Source organism: Bos indicus, chromosome 28 (assembly GCF_029378745.1).
Source record: "Bos indicus isolate NIAB-ARS_2022 breed Sahiwal x Tharparkar chromosome 28, NIAB-ARS_B.indTharparkar_mat_pri_1.0, whole genome shotgun sequence".
Taxonomy (NCBI): Eukaryota; Metazoa; Chordata; class Mammalia; order Artiodactyla; family Bovidae; genus Bos; species Bos indicus.
Genome location: NC_091787.1, coordinates 7,162,795 through 7,181,833, shown reverse-complemented (window position 1 = coordinate 7,181,833; position 19,039 = coordinate 7,162,795). Strand labels below are relative to the sequence as shown.

General features: G+C 46.4%; 1 protein-coding gene across 2 annotated transcripts in view; it reads right to left on the bottom strand.

Annotated features, from left to right (window-relative positions):
* SLC35F3 (solute carrier family 35 member F3) overlaps window positions 1-19,039 on the bottom strand; it is a 426,863-nt gene that overhangs the window by 112,661 nt on the left and 295,163 nt on the right. For both annotated transcript variants that reach the window (XM_070781798.1, XM_019954272.2), the window contains one exon: window positions 12,687-13,011. In XM_070781798.1, the coding sequence (XP_070637899.1) occupies window positions 12,687-13,011 (325 nt within the window). The remainder of the gene's footprint in view (window positions 1-12,686; window positions 13,012-19,039) is intronic.

The window sequence follows — 19,039 nt, the reverse complement described above, 5'->3', positions numbered from 1 at the left end:
CTGAGAAAAACCACACAGCTGCAGCTGAATTAGACACGCTCTGAAATTACAAGGGTAAAGAGCATAACCTCCCGAAAAACAACTGCACTGAAGAGATAAACTCTTGATATCTGTTCAGGGATGAACAGAGACCTCCGGCAACTGGGGGTTGAACAGGGACTGAAGTGCACGAGAACAGAGGAGATCAGAAGCTAATGCAGTGTTTCCTATTTGCCTTAGTGGAAGCTGAAAAGCCACTCTTGGATGGTCTGGAGTCAACTTTGCTTGTGTCTGGCTGTCACTCAACTTCTCTGTGATGAGGCTGGTAGTTGTTGAACCGAGATGTGCAAGTGACACCCGAGGGGAAACAAAGTGAGCTAAACTACAAATACCATGATGACAGGATAGAGCAGCAGGGATCTGGCAGCGGGGACGTGACATAAATGCATGAGGTCAGTGTCACAACCTGCGGGGCACAGGGATGATGCTCTGTGTTTCATTTCTCCAAGGACACATCCCTGAATGTTTCTGATGCTGTCTTAAAACATGCAGAGACTATCTAAGCCTTTATCAGCTGCCCCCATCTCATTCCTGCCTCTGCTGACAGCGGGACCATTATGACATCTTAGATTCAGAGCATTGACTATGGACTGTCCTGTGCCTATACTATAGGTTCTGATGCTCACCTGACTATGTGTGTGTGTCTGTAGGGGGAAGGAGCTTTGCCCCAGCAGCAAACCTGACCAACGTCTCCTGGTATGATGATTATTTTTTTAAATGTTTAATTTTGATTGAAGTATGTGCATGCATGCTGAGCTGCTTCAGTCGTGTCCAACGCTTTGCAATCCTGTGGACTGCAGCCTGCCAGGCTCCTCTGTCCATGGAGTACTCCAGGCAAGAATACTAGAGAGGTTTGCCATGCTCTCCTCCAGGGGCTTTTTGCGACCCAGGAATCAAATGCATGTCTGCTGCAATGCTGGCAGATTCTTTACTACTGAGCCACCAGGGAAGCCCCAACTGAAGTATAGTTGAGTTACAACATCGTGCTAGTTTTAGGTGTACAGCACAGTTATTGAGTTACACACATACACACACACACATATATTTCTTTTTCAGATTCTTTTCCCATATAGCTTATTACCAAATATTAAGTAGAGTTCCCTGTGCTATACAGTAGGTCCTTGTTGGTCATCTATTTTATATATAGTAGTATATATTTGTTAATGCCAACCTCCTGATTTATTCCTACCCTTTCCCCCTTGAAGATATTTATGCATGAGTAAGTGAGTGAGTCTGAGTGAAGTCGCTCAGTCGTGTCTGACTCTTTGCGACCCCATGGACTATAGCCTATCAGGCTCTTCCATCCATGGGATTTTCCAGGCAAGAGTGCTGGAGTGGATTGCCATTTCCTTCTCCAGGGGATCTTCCTGACCCAGGAATCGAACCTGGATCTCCTGCATTGCAGGCAGACGCTTTACTGTCTGAGCCACCATAATTACTGTTATTTGCCACCAAGCAGAAGACACAGGCTAAATGAAAAACCACAGCTACCAAATATTGTGCCCATTTTCTCTAAACCAGTCACAAAAAACAAACAACCATCACGACATCAACTGCAAGGGCTCTGGAGGTAGCGTGTTGCTTTTTGGGTGGATAATTCTTAGAAATAAGATGGGAAAGTTATTCTTAGAAATAAGATGGGAAATAAGACTGCTTCAAGTTAGGAGGAAAATGGATGGCAAAAGGATGACTGCTGTTACTTCTGTTTAGTTGCTAAGTAGTGTCTGACTCTTGCGACCCAATGTACTGGAGCCCACCATGCTCTCTGTCCATGGGATTTCCCAGGGAAGAATACTGGAGTGGGTTGCTGAGATCTCCTCCAGGGGATCTTCCCCACCCAGGGATCAAACCCATGTCTCCTGCATTGCAGGTGTAGTCTTTACTGCTGAGCCACCAGGAAAGCCCCCAAAAGATGACTGCTTGCAGGATATCCTGCCCTCTCCTCCATCCCTGGCCCAGGAGCTGGTGGTCACATGGGACTGTTGGACCCCATAGAGGCTAATCTGGTTAGACTCGCTTGCCACTGGACTCCAACATCCTGGGATGCAAAGATGGCTTCATCTTTGGGGCTTTAGACATCTGAGGGGCAGCAAAATGCTCAGAACCTCCCCTCCCCAGAACCACCCTACACAGCATGGTCAGAATTAATAGTCACAAGTGTACATTACTGTAGGAATGAACAAAGAATGAATGAATCAGTGAGTAACTGGGGCTAACCCAGGCATTTGGGTCTGGATGGGGCAAGGAGATGCTGGTGTAACAAGTGCCTCCAGAAAGACACACAGGTTCCCAGCCTGATGTCAATGCCTCTGCACCCAGCACGCCTGCTCCAGCCCTGCCCCATCTTTCTCCAGAGCACTCAGCACCATCTGACCTACTCTATTTTGTCTGTTTCCCAACAAAAAGGTAAGCTCCACAAAGGCGGGCTTTTCATTTGCTTGGGTCACGGCTATTTCCATAGCAGCCAGAACAGTGCCTGACATACAGCAGTCCCTTGGCGGATTTTGAGGCACGAGTGAAGGGCTGTCTCTGTCTTCCTAGAATGGAGGGGCCCCTGTGGCCCTGTTTCCAGAGTGCCCTCACCCCCTGGAGAAGAAATGTTGGTGGCAGCAATGGGTCATGGCATGTTCAGGGCTCAGGGAAGAAAAAGCGAGCAAGGAGGCCCATCAGCTCCCATCAGGCAGGAGGCCCGACTGTGCCAGGAGGGCTGGGCATGCTGGGGCATCGCTAATTAGGGCGACCTTGGCCAAGCCTTCATGTTCACCACGGGCCTGAAAAACATACCAGTGTTTCCCGGAAAGAAGATACCCCCTCCAATTTCCAGAATGCCCAAGTTAGACAAGAAAATAATCACTGAAATGCTTTTCACCAACGTTAAGAGTTTGCTTTCAGCTGAAGGAAAAGCTGACAATTCACAGCAAGAGACCCGGCCTTCTAGGTCTGCACTCCAAACAAAGAAACAAAAACCATAATTCTGAGTCATTCTGCCTCTGATATGAGATGGGCACATGTTCTGTGCCCAGTTATATAATTAGCACCCCGACTCTTACTTTTGAAAGCAGTTCTGATTATATCAGCCCTGGACTCAAAAACTTCCAGAGGCTCCCACTGCCTGGGGAATAAAGCCCCAGTCCCCTGACCCAGCGCCTAAAGGTCTCCCCATGGATAGTGGGACGGTAAGTCCATTAACTGTCTGCTTAGTCCTGTAGTCAACTGAAGCCTGTCCTCACACTCAAGCCCGCAGCCCAGACAGTCTGCCCTGCCTTCTCTTTACATCCCATTCTGTTTTTCATATGGGTGTCTCTCCCACTTGGATGTGAGCTCCTAAGTTCAGGAACAACATCTGTGTCACCCACACATGCCCGGATGCCTTGTGGATGAAAAATGTCACCTGCCATATCAGTAAACAAAGGATATTTCAACTGTCAAGCTGTCACATTAGAGACATCCCGACAGTGAGCACTGAGGGGACTCAGGATGGAAACAAACAGGATACCTGTCACCAAGCCCTCAGCCACCCTCAACCCTGCACCCCGAAGGGACTCAGGATGGAAAGCACAGGATACCGGCCCCAGGTAGCTAAGCTGTATCAAAGGAATGATTTCAAAGAGCCCAGACTCTTACATCTTGCCATACATAGGAAAGGGCTAAATTCCTTAACTCTGAGATATATGGTTTTCTTTAATTAACAGTAATCTTTTAATGGGGCTTTCCAGTGGTAAAGAATCTGTCTGCTAATGCAAGAGATGCAGGTTTAATCCCTGGGTTAGGAAGAACCCTTGGAGTAGGAAATGGCAACTCATTCCAGTATTCTTGCCTGGGAAATCCCATGGTCAGAAGAGCCTGGTGGGCTACAGTCAATAGGGTTGCAAAGAGTAGGACATGACTGAGCAACTAAGCATGAAGGCAATCTTTGGATGTTCTGACTATCTGGTTTTTGTTGCAAAAACTCCTATATATTCTGGCTCCTCTCATACATCTTCAGAGTAATTCTTTAGCACTGAGAGGCTCGATAAAGGACAGATTGTATGGACCTAACAGAAGCAGAAGATATTAAGAAGAGGTGGCAAGAATACACAGAAGAACTGTACACAAAAGATCTTCACGACCAAGATAATCACGATGGTGTGATCACTCACCTAGAGCCAGACATCCTGGAATGTGAAGTCAAGTGGGCCTTAGAAAACATCATTACAAACAAAGTTAGTGGAGGTGATGGAATTCCAGGTGAGCTATTTCAAATCCTGAAGGATGATGCTGTGAAAGTGCTGCACTCAATATACCAGCAAATTTGGAAAACTCAGCAGTGGCCACAGGACTGGAAAAGGTCAGTTTTCATTACAATCCCAAAGAAAGGCAATGCCAAACAATGCTCAAATTACCACACAATTGCACTCATTTCACACACTAGTAAAGTAATGCTCAAAATTCTCCAAGCTAGGCTTCAGCAATATGTGAACCGTGAAATTCCTGATGTTCAAGCTGGATTTAGAAAAGGCAGAGGAACCAGAGACCAAACTGCCAACATCCGCTGGATCATGGAAAAAGCAAGAGAGTTCCAGAAAAACATCTATTTCTGCTTTATTGACTATGCCAAAGCCTTTGACTGTGTGGATCACAATAAACTGTGGAAAATTCTTCAAGAGATGGGAATACCAGGCCACCTGACCTGCCTCTTGAGAAATCTGTATGCAGGTCAGGAAGCAACAGTTAGAACTGGACATGGAACAACAGACTGCTTCCAAATAGGAAAAGGAGTACGTCAAGGCTGTATATTGTCACCCTGCTTATTTAACTTATATGCAGAGTACATCATGAGAAATGCTGGGCTGGAAGAAGCACAGGCTGGAATTAAGATTGCCGAGAGAAATCTCAATAACCTCAGATATGCAGATGACACCACCCTTATGGCAGAAAGTGAAGAGGAACTAAAGAGCCTCTTGATGAAAGTGAAAGAGAAGAGTGAAAAAGTTGGCTTAAAACTCAACATTCAGAAAACGAAGATCATGGCATCTGGTCCCATCACTTCATGAGAAATAAATGGGGAAACAGTGGAAACAGTGTCAGACTTTATTTTTTGGGCTCCAAAATCACTGCAGCTGGTGACTGCAGCCATGAAATTAAAAGACGCTTACTCCCTAGAAGGAAAGTTATGACCAAGCTAGACAGCATATTGAAAAGCAGAGACATTACTTTGCCAACAAAGGTCCATCTAGTTAAGGCTATGTTTTTTCCAGTGGTCATGTATGGATGTGAGAGTTGGACTGTGAAGAAGGTGTTGGAGAAGACTCTTGAGAGTCCCTTGGACTGCAAAGAGATCCAACCAGTCCATTCTGAAGGAGATCAGCCTTGGGATTTCTTTGGAAGGAATGATGCTAAAGCTGAAACTCCAGTACTTTGGCTACCTCATGCGAAGAGTTGACTCATTGGAAAAGACTCTGATGCTGGGAGGGATTGGGGGCAGGAGGAGAAGGGGACGACAGAGGATGAGATGGCTGGATGGCATCACTGACTCGATGGACGTGAGTCTGAGTGAACTCTGGGAGTTGGTGATGGATAGGGAGGCCTGGCATGCTGCGATTTATGGGGTTGAAAAGAGTTGGACACGACTGAGTGACTGAACTGAACTGAACTGAACTGAGAGGCTGTATCCCAGGCTTAAGTTCTTAGGATGTCTGCTGAATAAAATATAATTCTCAATTCTTATGCTGTGTATTTTTTTCAGTCAAATCCTTGACACACACACACTGGGCTTGTGCTTGTTCAATGGGCCTGGCCTCCACTTGCCCTCAGTCCTATCCTTGACAGAGGTATAGTGGTACAGTAAGCCCCTACATATGAACACGTTCTGTTATGACAGTGCGTTTCTAAGTCCAGTTGGTTCATAATTCCAACAAAGTTAGCCTAGGTACCCAACTAATACAATCAGCTATGCAGTACTGTACGGTAACAGGTTTACAAGACTCCTCACAGAAGTAATAAATAAACCTCTTTATACCAGGGCTTCCCTGGAGGTTCAGCTGGTAAAGAATCCACCTGCAATACAGGAGACCTGGATTTGATCCCTGGGTTGAGAAGATCCCCTGGAGAAGGGATAGGCTATACACGCCAGGATTCTTGGGCTTTCCTTGTGGCTCAGCTGGTAAAGAATCAGCCTGCAATGCAGGAGACCTGGGTTCAATCCCTGGGTTGGGAAGATCTCCTGGAGAAGGGAACAGCTACCCACTCCAGTATTTTGTCCTGGAGAATCCCATGGACTGTATAGTCCATGGCCTTGCAAAGAGTCGGACATGACTGACCAAACTTTACTTTCATACAAATAATACGAAAAAAACAAACACAGAAAATAAAGAAAACATTTTAAATCTTACAGTACAGTACCTTGAAAAATACAGTAGTATCTTTAATACTTTATTAAAAGTATTAAAGATTTATTAATCTTTAATAAGATTTAAGGAGACTTACTGTATTGCTAAAGATCTAATCTGATGATTTTTCTGCCATTCCCACCCCCTCCCAACATTCACACCATACTCTAAACCTCTCTGCATGCACTGGAGTCACAGAGTCTGCTCCCACTGCCCTCCCGTCCTCCTGACCTCCCCTACTCACCTCCCACACAGGATCAGAGCTTCTCAGGCACCAGGCTCTCCGCCAGCCTTAGTGCATTCCCACACGCACCCAGGATTCAGCACCTACAGGTCCAACTGCTCCTCTTCTAAGAGACTGCTCCTTGGTCATTTCCTCCAAGAAACCCCTCATCTGCCCCAGGACCCAAGTACTTGGGCCTCTCCCCTGGGGCCCCTGCGCATACCCTCATCCTGTTTGTCTATCTGACTCTTCCAGGGATATGAGCTCCTTGAGGACAGGGACCATGGATAATTGTGTCCCTGGGAAGATGTGCAATTACCATTTCCAGAAGGCACAGGCCTCCAGATTGGGATGCCCTGCTCATTAGACTTTGAACGTTACAGCTGCGAGACCCCTTGTGGATACTGCCTAAGTCTGTCCAGCCAGGAGCACACACCTGGCCCCTGGGGACCGAAGACAGAGAGGAGGCGCCAAAACTGCGTTCTCCCCTTTCCTGGCTCAGGATGTCTGTGGGCGTTTCTGAAGCAGAATCAACGGGCTAGCTTCCAGAAGGCTGAAACTACGTAAGGCAGAAGGAAACATCGGTCACCACAGCATCGTTCACTTTTTCTGGCAGCCCCATGTTAGCAGAAGGTTCTAGTGCTGGCTCATGAAAACAGGTCACCACTGTGAGAAATTCCTGAAAGACCTTCTAATAAGGCCGTGAGTGCCCCAGATCTGCTCTGGCTGATTCCTGCTTGCCGTGGCGGTCTCTGGGATCAGAGACACCGTCCACCTGTCTCAGGGTCAGAGAAGCTAGAAGGCTGCATGTCATCATCATGCCTGCCCGTGACAGTCTTTCCAGGGTCACGAACCTGACATAGTTTCCCCTCCATGCCTTCCTCTGCACCCGGCTTCACACGGACTCCTGGGAGCTGAACCCCCTCTCAGGTCCCGCCTGCAATTTCCACAGCACTCACATGCATCCCTCTGGTCAGAACCCTCCCTGAGTACTGAGCACTCCTCAGGGCATCTCTGTGGCTGGCTGTCAGTGAGAAACAGGGGAGGTGATGGTGGGGATGTTGATGATCTGGGGAAAGAAGGAAGTTTTTAGCCGGTTACTGGGGAGACCACAGGCTTGAGGCTGAAAATTCAGGACAGCTGGGTTGGGGAGGTTTTCACACCCACACTCCAATTCTTGACAACAATGCCTGGTATCAGGAAGGCCTGATCACTCGAGAATGCCTTGTGCAGCCAGCAGACCTGCAAGCTGATTTCTTTTTATTACTTTGGTTGCATTGTGAGGCATGTGGGATCTTAGTTCCCCAACCAGGGATCAAACCCACACCCACTGCATTGGAAGCAGAGAGTCTTAACCAATGCACCACTAGGGAAGTCCCTGCAAGTTGATTTCTGCGAGGTGTAATACCTGCACGACTCTGCAGGGGCGGGCAGTCCTGGTACAAGGCAGGGGTACAAGGCAGCCCGTGCTTACTTTATCAGCTGCCTTGTACCCCAGAGAGGATATCACAACACAGCGACAGTTCCTGGCATTTTTATGGCATTTCACAGCCTTGAGGGCAGGTGTCTAATTTGATCACACAACAATCTTTTGTGCTAAATGGTGCATGTGTCATCACCCTCTGTTTACAAATGAGCATCTGAGGCTCCTGGATCTTAAAAGACTTGCCCAAGGAGCCTCCCCTTCCTCACAAGTGGCAGCAGATCAGGACTCAAACATCCCTGGGGCCCAAAGAGAGTCACCTGCCGATTGATATGGTATGGTGAGTCCTGCTTCCTACATTTCAGCAGATCAGCAGCATTTTAAAACCCGTGTAACTGAGATTCAAGAACTCCAGGGCCTTGACAGTCCAAGGGCAGCCTGTGGGCCAGCAGCACCAGCAACTCCTGGAAGCTCATTAACAAAGCAGAACCTCATGTCCACCCAGACCTATGGAATCATCATCGGCCCATCAACAAGATCCCAGAGACTCAGAGTTTGAGCAGCTCAGAGTTTGAGGCAATATGTGATTTCCTCCCTGTGCTTTGGCTGACTTTTCTAGCCTCATGTTAGGGAACTAGCCTCAGTGGGGAGGTCGCGAAGGAAAGAAACTTCTACCTGATTGTTTCCTGAAAACCACTAGAAAAGTTGGCTTATCTGGCCAGCTTCACCTTTTTCCTTCTCTCCCCAGCTTCCTGCTGAACTTTCACCCAGAGATACACATACTCAATTGACTCTAGATTTTCCATTCATTTCAATAAAAGTACAAACATGGAAGATGCGATTTCAGTTTGCCTTCATTTCTGGGAACCCTAATATCTGTTTAAGGAACTCCCAATGTGATAGGGGATTAAGATGTACAAATTACTGATACCAAAGAGGACCCAATGGGGCTCCTGGCACAAAAGCTTTTCTGTATCCCCTGAGAAATGGAGTATTTCCTGTACAGCAGTAAACAAGGATGGCACAGCCATCAGTGACTCCAGCCCTCCGGGGCACTCGGGAAGGAGAGGAATACCTGCACAATCTGGCAGCCACCAGGCTGCAGCCCCTCCCTGTGGTGAGCACTGAGGAACTCACGGGTGAAGAAACACAGGATAGGGCCCCAGGGTAGCTGAGATGCATATGAAAGGAATGACTTCAGTGAGCCCAGAGGCTTGCATCTTTTCCATAGTAGAAAAGTGCTAAATTCCTTAACTTGGGATATCTGGTTTTCTTAAATTCACAAAAATACTTTTGACGTTCAGACTACTTGCCTTAGTTGCAAACTTCTATATAACCTGACACTGCCCACGCCCACCTTGCCGCCTCCATCCCACTCCCCCTACCATCCCCTGCCCCGGTTCCCAGGAGCAGGTCTCTCAGGTTACTTGAGATGCTGTCTCCCAGCCCTGAAGTCCTAAAAATCCTCACTGAATAAAACGTAACTCTCAACTTTTAGATTATCACTATTTTTTAAGTCAACACCCCCAGCTTTTGATTCCAGGAAACAGGCTTAATTCAGCCTCCATGACCTTCCCTGAGTTCCAATGAGCAGGTTCAAATAGATGCTAATCAGGGAAGGGAGGGGATTCGGGGATGAGAAAGGAACAGGCAAGAAACAACAGTGTGGCCTTGGGGCAGGGTCCTGGTTCCCCTCCAGGGATGCACAGAAAAGTATGATTGAGCCATTCTGCAGATACCAAAACCCCCAGCAGGTGGGAGAAGGTAACTGCGGGCTGCCCACAAGGATGTAGACCCCGGACCCGTTGGAACAACAGAAGGTTGATGAAGCTGACTCCCACTTTCCTCACCACCAACCCATCAGAAGAATGTCTGTGAGCTGCTCACATCCTCTCTGAACCATTAAGATGAAACTCCTCACCCTGCCCCCCAGGTCAGGACACACAGTTCTGAGGGCATTCGCCTGCTGTGGTCCTCTTTGCCAGGCAAAGCAAGAAAGCTATTTTTTTCTACTTCACCCAAAACTCTGCCTCTGAGATTTAATTTGGTGTTGGGGTATGGAGGCCTGATTTGGCCTCACTATTAGGTATAAAACAAACTACATAGATATACAGTACAATGTGGGGAAACAGCCAATATTTTATAATAACTATAAATGGCGTATAGCCTCTAAAAGCTGTGAATTACTAGATTGCACACCTAAAACTTATATAATACTGTACATCAACTAAATGTCAATAATTAAAAAAAAAGCCAATAAAAAAAGACCTCCCAGTTTGAGATGTGACATAGTCATGAGTTTCTAGGTAGTCTGTGATGCTAACATTTTCCTCTCCCTTTTCTGAGAAAGAATATTCTTTCACTTCTCCAGTGGTATGCCTAGATTAACTGACATGCCCAATCATTGACTGGTAAAATCAGCAGCTCTGTTTAGACACAAGCAGAACACAATTTATAACCAGAAAGATTTTTTTTTAGTGGTGAGCTCAGCTTTAGTACAGAAATTGGTCAAGGTTTTACCTGGCTTCTCTAATCAAGTTATGGTTTTGCCCCCTCCCCTCCACTGTTCTTCAGCTGACGTAATAATCACTATGATTCTCTTCTGATTTTTCCCAGATATTTTTAACAGGCAGAACAGAAGCTGAAATCAAGGTGTGACGTCTTTCTATATTTAATCTGCTTCAGTGATCTTTCGTTTTTTTTCCCCATAGACCTTTTAACCAACTGAGCCTGGTTCCTTCTGTGTTGTTTACAGCACAATTAATTAATGGTGCTGGGCCTGCACTAAATGGCCAGCGATGCCAGTCTTGTCCCAAGGAGAGCATTATGTTAAAGACACATGCTTAGGGCAGTAGCTGGTGTTGCCTCTCAGGGATGCCCTCTTTGAGTCCACATGTTTGAACAAAGCAGAGAAAAACCATTTCATCTTCCCTCCAGTAATTCTCCATGAAGAAAGGGCACATACACCCACTTTGCGAGAGGCAGTAGCATACTATCCTACTCTGTTTAAAGAAAGGCAAACTCCTAATTACAAACTGAATACACTCAGGGCTACTTTACTATTAATGCATTATTTACTGAATGTTTGCTTTTCTCTGTGACTAAAAGCAGGCCATTATTTCTCTCTTGACTTTGGGACAATCTGGGGCTCTGTTAAAGTTTCTAAACCAATCTGTTTCAGTCTGCTTTTAGCTGCTGTTCAGAAGAGGTACATTAAGTGCCTCTCCAGTGATTTCTGGCTGGGCCATGAAGCCACTGATTTAAGTCAACACTGACAATGCCCCAGGCCTGAGCTCCGGTTCTGGGTTCCAGGCTGTCACATGCCTCTCTCCAGAACTCGCTCCCAGTCCTTTCCACTAAGGGGTGCTGGTCATTGAAAGCTCACCAGTGCTCCTTCCTCTAGAATGAGTGCTCTGACTTACCACTTGGCCTTTTAAAGGAGCCAGTCCAAATTATCTCTGAACACTCAAAACCTTTGGCGCCTGACACCTCCAAGTTGAATTTGACATTGACAAAATGGTAGAATCTCAGAAAAAAATTCTGATCAGCGTGTAACCTTCATTCCTAAAACCTCTTTACTCCCTGGACTCAATGATGTTTTCTGGCTACCTTGCAACTTCTAAAGGCAACTTTTCAACCAGGGCTGAAGTTTGAACCAGATGATAAATGGGACACGGTGACTGTACAGGGGGTTTGGTAGGGTGGAAGTAAGGGGGTGGGGTGGAAAGAAGGCAGTGGTGAAGGAGTGAACAACCCTCAACTTCCAAATTTTTATCCACTTCTGAGGCTGATGAAAGAGAAATTCCCCAGGCCCACCTGGTCACCTTGACCAGTATTCTTTCCTTTTTTTTTTTTTTTTTTTCCCCTGAGTAGATCTGATTTGGGCCAATAGTAAGGTCCTTGACATAGTCACAGAGGACCTCAGCTTTGGGTGACCATGAGATCTAGGGATGGGCATAGATGATAACCCAGGGCCAACACTAAGCATCTGACTCTGGAGGAGGTTGGGGCACCCTGCTGTACATGGTGGCAGAGGGCTGGCATCTGGACTTCTGACCTCTTTCAAAGGGAGGTCATTTCAATGAGAAAATACGCATGCATAAATACAGTCAACAAAGTTCAGACCATGCTTTGACTTTGATGGCAACACTGCCAGATATTCAGACACCTGCCTCCAACCACATAATCAAAAGAGGAAATGGCTTGTGCCTAGGGGAAATGAGTAATCAAGTCTTTGCCATGAGCACCCGCGGGGTTGAGAAGGTAAGTTACAGGGAGTAGCCATGTCACCTGGCTCCATGGACCTTTCCTCAGCCCAGTCTGAGGAGGATAACAGAGCCATACAGTTTTCCCATTTCTACCCTTTCTGGGGACTTACCACAGCCCATCTCTGGAAGCTGCTGCCTTCTCCAGCCTACTAGAAAGGAATTCCTGGGGTGAAAGGCTAGAGGCGGAGGAAGGGTGTTCACCACTTCTGAAGGGAATGAATTCTGATCCTGGAACCTCACTAAGACAACGAGAGACACGGTGACTTCCTACTGTGTCTGCTGGCCCATCTCATCACCCACCCAGCAGCATCAGCGTTCCGGAGAGCAGCCCCATGCTGAGCCTGCATCCCAGCGGAGGTGCCTACCTGTATCTCTGCTTCACTGACTGCTTCTCCGCTGACTTGCAGATGTGCCCCGCATAGTACAAGGGGAAGAATAAAAAGTTCCAGTTGGTGGCAAACCACGTCAGGGTGAAGGGAGCATCGAACTTCCTGAAGGTCAGCTTGGCGAGCTGCGTGGCGCCCGCCCAGGAGGCGCACACGCACAGCACCACCGCCACACCCCAGAAGATCTTCTTGAGCTGCGCGCGGGAGCATCTCCAGCAGTGGCGGCTCGGTCTCCCACCGGCCTCGGTCCCCGCCGGCGCCTGGGCCTCTGCCGGGCCCGGGGAGTCCCGGGGGCGCTCCTCCCCTGGTGGCAGAGAAGGGAGAAGTTAACTGGGGCCTCCACACTTTCACGCGGCCTCCACAGCTTCACGTGGCCAGGCTGAAGGGGGTGGGGGTGGGAGGGATGCCAAGAGGGTAACCGACTCCCCCACTGCTATTGTTATTGCCACCCTGGGGAGGAGAGTTGGGGGGGAATGGGGGGAATGGGGGCCTGGGGACAGCTTCCTGAAACAAAACTTGAAGACATTGTCTCTGGTTTTCTTATCCTCTAGAATTGTTGTTGATTGCCAAGTCGTGTCCTACTCTTCCTCTAGAATCCTCTAGAAACTTGAACCTGAAAAGATGGGGCTGGCAGCATCAGCACCACCCCCAGCTTGTTGGCAATGCGAAATCTCAGGAATCCTGGCATCAGAATCTGTATTTCAGCAGGTGATCTCTGTGCACACCTGGAGAAGCGCAAACATTTCTCCAGAACGCAGAGTGGCTGAAATATTTTTCCAAATATTTCACTAATATTTCAGCTCACAGGGACTGATGTGCGACTCTGGCACTAGGCAGTGCTAGGGGCTGGGGATTCCCTCCTGAGAAGGTCATAGGCCTCGACCTCTAGAAGCTCCTGTTATGGTGACAGAAGCTCCTCCTTGCCTGGCACTTAAGGGCATGGATGCCGAGAGTCTCATCTTCTTTTGCATGTAGAGCAAAAACAGACCGTCCTGGAACTTCCCTGGTGATCCAGTGGCTAAGACTCTGCCCTTCCAATGTAGGGGGTGTGGCTTTGATCCCTGGTGAGGAACTAAGATCCCACATGACTGTGGGGTGTGGCAAAAAAAAAAAAAAGAAATTTATATCTGTCACTCATTGGAAAAGACCCTGATGCTAGGGAAGACTGAGGGCAAGAGGAGAAGGGGACGGCAGAGGATGAGATGGTTGGATGGCATCACTGACTCAATGGACATGAGTTTGAGCAAACTCTGGGAGATGGTGAAGGACAGGGAAGCCTGGCGTGCTACAGTCCATGGGGTCGCAAAGAGATACCACAGGAGGGACTGAACAACAACACTCTTACTCCTCTATTTGCTCTTACGGACTCCTAGCTGATGGCCGTCAGTCCCACTGTGAAGTGTTACTTAAAAACCACAGCCTCTGGCAGCTGGTGCTCTGAAAGCTCTCCGACGATCTGCTGGAGGACCGTGTGACTTCTGGAAGCCAGGCTGCAGCTCAGAGCGTGGCTGTGCAGCAGTACTGTTCCCACAGACCCTGAGAAAGTGGAAAAGGCATTCTCTCCCACTGTTTGGTTTCCATTCATGATTGTGTGCAGGTCAGTCAGCTGGAAATTTAAACAGAACTGTAACTTGTGTAAGGTGTGACCATGGATGGGGGCGAATTTCCAAGAGATGGCCTACTTGCCTTTTATATGACCAGCCAGGCACTCAGCCGAAAGAGGGCAGACCCCACAGTGGTCCAGGAGATGGGTACAGAGTATATTGGAGTCAAATGATACTCTATGGAAGTTGTTTAAACTTAATTGCAATTTCAATAGCTCTAATACTATGAAACCAAGTTTTGTATATTACACTGTCTGAAATATAATAATTCTTTTAAAAATATTTATTTACTTATTTGGCCATGCCAGATCCTAGTTGTGGCACTCAAGATCTTGGTAACTTTAAGCACAGCATGTGAGATCTCTAGTTGCAGCAGCAAGGATCGAACCCAGGTCCCTGAATTGGGAGTGTGATGTCTTAGCCACTGGACCAAGGGAAAGTCCCAGAAATATAATAATTCTATGAGGCAAAATCCTGATTCAAGGTAGCCTATTATATGTTGTTATTATTTAGTTGCTAAGTCACGTCTGACTCTTTGCGACCCCCATGGACTGTAGCCTGCCAGGCTCCTCTGTCCATGGGATTTCCCAGGCAAGAATACTGGAGTGGGCTGCCACTTCCTTCTCCAGGGGATCTTCCTGACCCAGGGATAGAACCCTAGTCTCCTTTATTGGCAGGCAGATTCCTTACCACTGAGTCACCTGGGAAACTCCAGCCTATTATATAGGTGTTAGCTAATCCTAGCATTAATTGCCAAGTCTGGCTGTATCTCTCTTTTGTGTTTTTTGGCCACACCATACAGCCTGTGGGATCTTAATTTCCTGGCCAGGGATTGAATCCAGGCCCTCAGCAGTGAAAGCACAGAGTCCCAATCACTGGATTGCCACGGAAGTCCTCGGTTATATCGCTTTTAGCCAAGGGTAATCCAAAGACTTTGTAGCTGCAAGGAGAGATAATTTCCTTTACTGACCCCAAATTCTTGACACCATCTAGTAAACATATTGTGCTTCTGTACCTGCTTTATTAATATTTATTCTCCCTCCTCCTCTTCCTTTTCATGTGTGTATACATATGAGTCAGAAAGAACTTGGAAAACCACATGCTGACCACCTCTGAGCTTCCAACAAGTTGTGTGTTTCTGGCATGGGCTGCAGAGAGGGGAGAAGCACAAGGGGCAGAAGCAAGGAAGATCCCTCTCCTTCTGCCTAATACCCTTCCACCAGGACATCGTGTCTTTGTTCCCAGTGAATCCCCACAACTTCCATTTTCAGATAGAAACACACATGTTTCAGTGTATACACTAACTCCCTGACATTTGGGGTGAGCCTCTGCAACCCGTCACTGCTGAGTGTTCAAGCAGTGTTAGGGCTGGGAGATTCCTTGACCACCAGCATCAACTATCAGAAACTCATACCAAGAAGACAATTATGGAGATGAAAAGAAAGAAGTCCACATAGAAAGGAAATGCAGTTTCACAGTATTAACTGGCCATTTAAGAATAGAACCTAGAGGAGGCTGAAAAAAAATTCAGGCTCCTAACATGTTTTCTCATCCAGTTTTGCATTATGGCCAATTAAGTTTGAAAACTTAAAGAATGAAGTGATGGCTGATGCTACGCGGTGTTACAATGAAGGAAAGATCACCAAATCATGTAATATTGTACTGTTAGGACTTCCCTGGTGGTCCAGTGGTTAAGATTCTGCCTTCCAATGGAGAAGATGCAGGTTCAATCCCCGGATGGGAAAGATTCCACAGGCCGCAAGGGAAAAAACAAAACAAGACAGCCAAACAAACAAAACAAATTGAGCTCATAAAAAATGTAAAATTAAATATCTCTTTTAAAAAACTGTACTATTTAAATGTCTTTATATATTTGGATTAAAGAAATTATATCCAACTTTTTACCCTCTCTGGCTCATTTGACCAGGGCATATTGATAATACACAAGCAAAATAAAGACATTCTACACTCTATTATTAAAAAATAAGATAGAACTATGTTTCCCTAAGTATAATGCAATTAACAGGTACGGTATTATCAGAAAGAAGGATCCCATGATCAGAAGTTTGGGAAACAGATTCTTTTGCTACAGGACTAATAGATGTAGTGGATTTCCAAAAGGCAGCTGGAGAATGTGTGCTTCCCATATTATTTCAACATAATACCTGTGGTAGGACTGGGGTCCCCTAGAACACACTTTTGGAAACACTGGAATAGACCATAAAGAATTAGAGGTATTCAAAGCCATTGCAAAATTTCCATTTCATGGCCCAGAGTCTCATATAGTGATAAATCACTTACCAATTTCATTACCTCACTCATTCCTAATACTTCTTTTAAACCAGACCTACCTCATGTAAACTAAAAATATTCTTTACAGAATCATTACAAAAGTATTTCATAGCATCAATAAAAACAATGCACTGCATATTCGAATCTTAGTACCTAGAGATATCACTGGACATTTTGCTGCATTTTCCCCAGCAAAATTTGTATCTTTGCACATCACACACACATTCACACCCAGCAAAACTGGGATTATACTGTATTTTTGGCCAGAAGTCATCTAACCGGATGCATAAGAGCACGTATTTCTAAATCTCACAAGGCTGCATATACTACAACACATCCTAGGAGCATTTCAATCTGCTAGGAAGTTACCATGAAGCATCCGCCCTGTGCCAAGAACTTTGGTGGTCAATAAATAAATTTAAAACATGATTGCATCCTGCTCTTCAGGAACTTACAGTCTATCTGGGAGTGACAAAACAGATCTATGAAAGAATTACAGAACAATTACAAATGGAGAAATTGTGACTGTAAGGCAAACTCTGAAGAGGACGACACTAGTGTGGCTGTGATCCCAGAAAGATCAGAGGAGGCAGAAGCTTGGCTTGGGTCTTGCAGGATAGAAAGGATGAAGAACAAGAGAAGCAAAGATCAGGATCAGGACCTGGTCTGCCCCAAGAGTGGTGAGGAAGATGGTGAGCTCTGAAATCCCCCACTGCCTTGCGCCACTGCAATGCCCAATCTTGCCCTGGCAGAAGAAGTTGCCAGGCTAGCAGAAGAGACTTTTGCAAATTCAGATTTTGGAATTTACTTTTTCTAGGAAGTAAACATACATTATACATGCCCCAGTGTTCATAACAAACAGATAAAATTAAAGAATAAAGATAGAATGACACAATGAATTTGGTTAGCAGACGTGTTTATTCTCCCGTATTTGAAAGGTAGCAAACACATCCCATCCCATGCTACCATTCTTAAGGTTATTTTCAGCAGCTGTCCAACTGATGCTAGATTTCAGAAAGGAAGAATGACACCGAGGGGGCCAGTTTCCCCTTTCAAAATCCTCTTGTATACTCCTGTGCAAGAAATTCTGGTGTATTTTCTCTCCCCTCCTAAACTACAAGTGACTCCTCTGTACCAGTGACTTCTGGGTCACAGCAACACAAGTAACCAAGTGTTTCTGGTCACTCCTTATCACCCCTGAAAGAGGCACTGCAGAGTGTCTCAAAGTCATCAGGGCTGAATGAGCCTCATGCTGCATCCTGTCTCAGCTCCTGTGACCACGATGACACAACTAAAATACTCTTCAGGTCACCCTTACTCGCCAACACCCCCTTCCCACTAACAAGCCCTCTATGTATGATCTTGAATTGGCCATCCTAACCTTGCATTTGAGCCAAGGGTTCTGGGCTCAGTGCAAAGGAGATGATGTACTTTGACCCCATGGTTGTACTGACAGATGTGGTCATTGTGGCATCATGCATCTCCCTTTGGCTGTGTTGTCTCTACATGTCCTGTTCACACCACTTGATTCACTCGAAGCAGCTGAGGGACAGGTGGGCGTTTCCCAATTACTGTCACTGGAGCTGCTTCCACTGAGCATTTTGGAGAAAGGCATGTGTGTGTGTAGGAAGAGTGTTCTCTTACACACAACGCACACTCCACGGCATGCTAAGATATAACCATACCTGTGTGTAAACTTCCATCCTGAGCTGTGTTCATCCATGCTAAGTTGCTTCAGTTGTGTCTGACTCTTTGTGATGCTACGAACTGTAGCCTTTCAGGCTCCTCTGTCCATGGGATTCTCTAGGTAAGAATCCTGGAGCGGGTTGCCATGCCCTCCTCCAGGGGTCTCCCCAACCCAGGGGTCGAACCCATGTCTCTTCAGTCTCCTGCATTGATAGGTAGGTTCTTTACCACTAACATCACCTGGGAAGCCAATAATTATTACAATATTATATATTATAATCAATTAACAGAGTAGGTTGCCAGTCCCTTCTCCCGGGCATCTTCTTAACCCAGGGATTGAACCCAGGTCTTCTGCACTGCAGGTGTACTCTTTACTGTTTGAGCCAGTGTTCAGTGTCATGCAATTTGCTGGAACCAGACATTAGTCCTACCTGCAAAATCACATCTGATACTTCTCTCTTACAAGGGATCTAGAAAAATTTGTACTCTTCAGTCAAGCAGTAACTAGAGGCTGTGTCCCTACCTAGCAGGAGGAAACTCTTGGAGGTCTGGTTTAGTGGCTAACTCATTCTGGGACCCAGGCAAGTCCTCTGTCCCATGAGGTGTCCATTGTTTTTTTGCTGAGAAAATTATGAATTGAGGGCCTTTTAGGTTTAGTTAGTGAAAGTCATTTCTCCAACAAGAAAGCAAGAATAATTGGAAAATCACTCACTTCAAATTCAAATTCCCACAAATTGGCTCTTCCAAGCC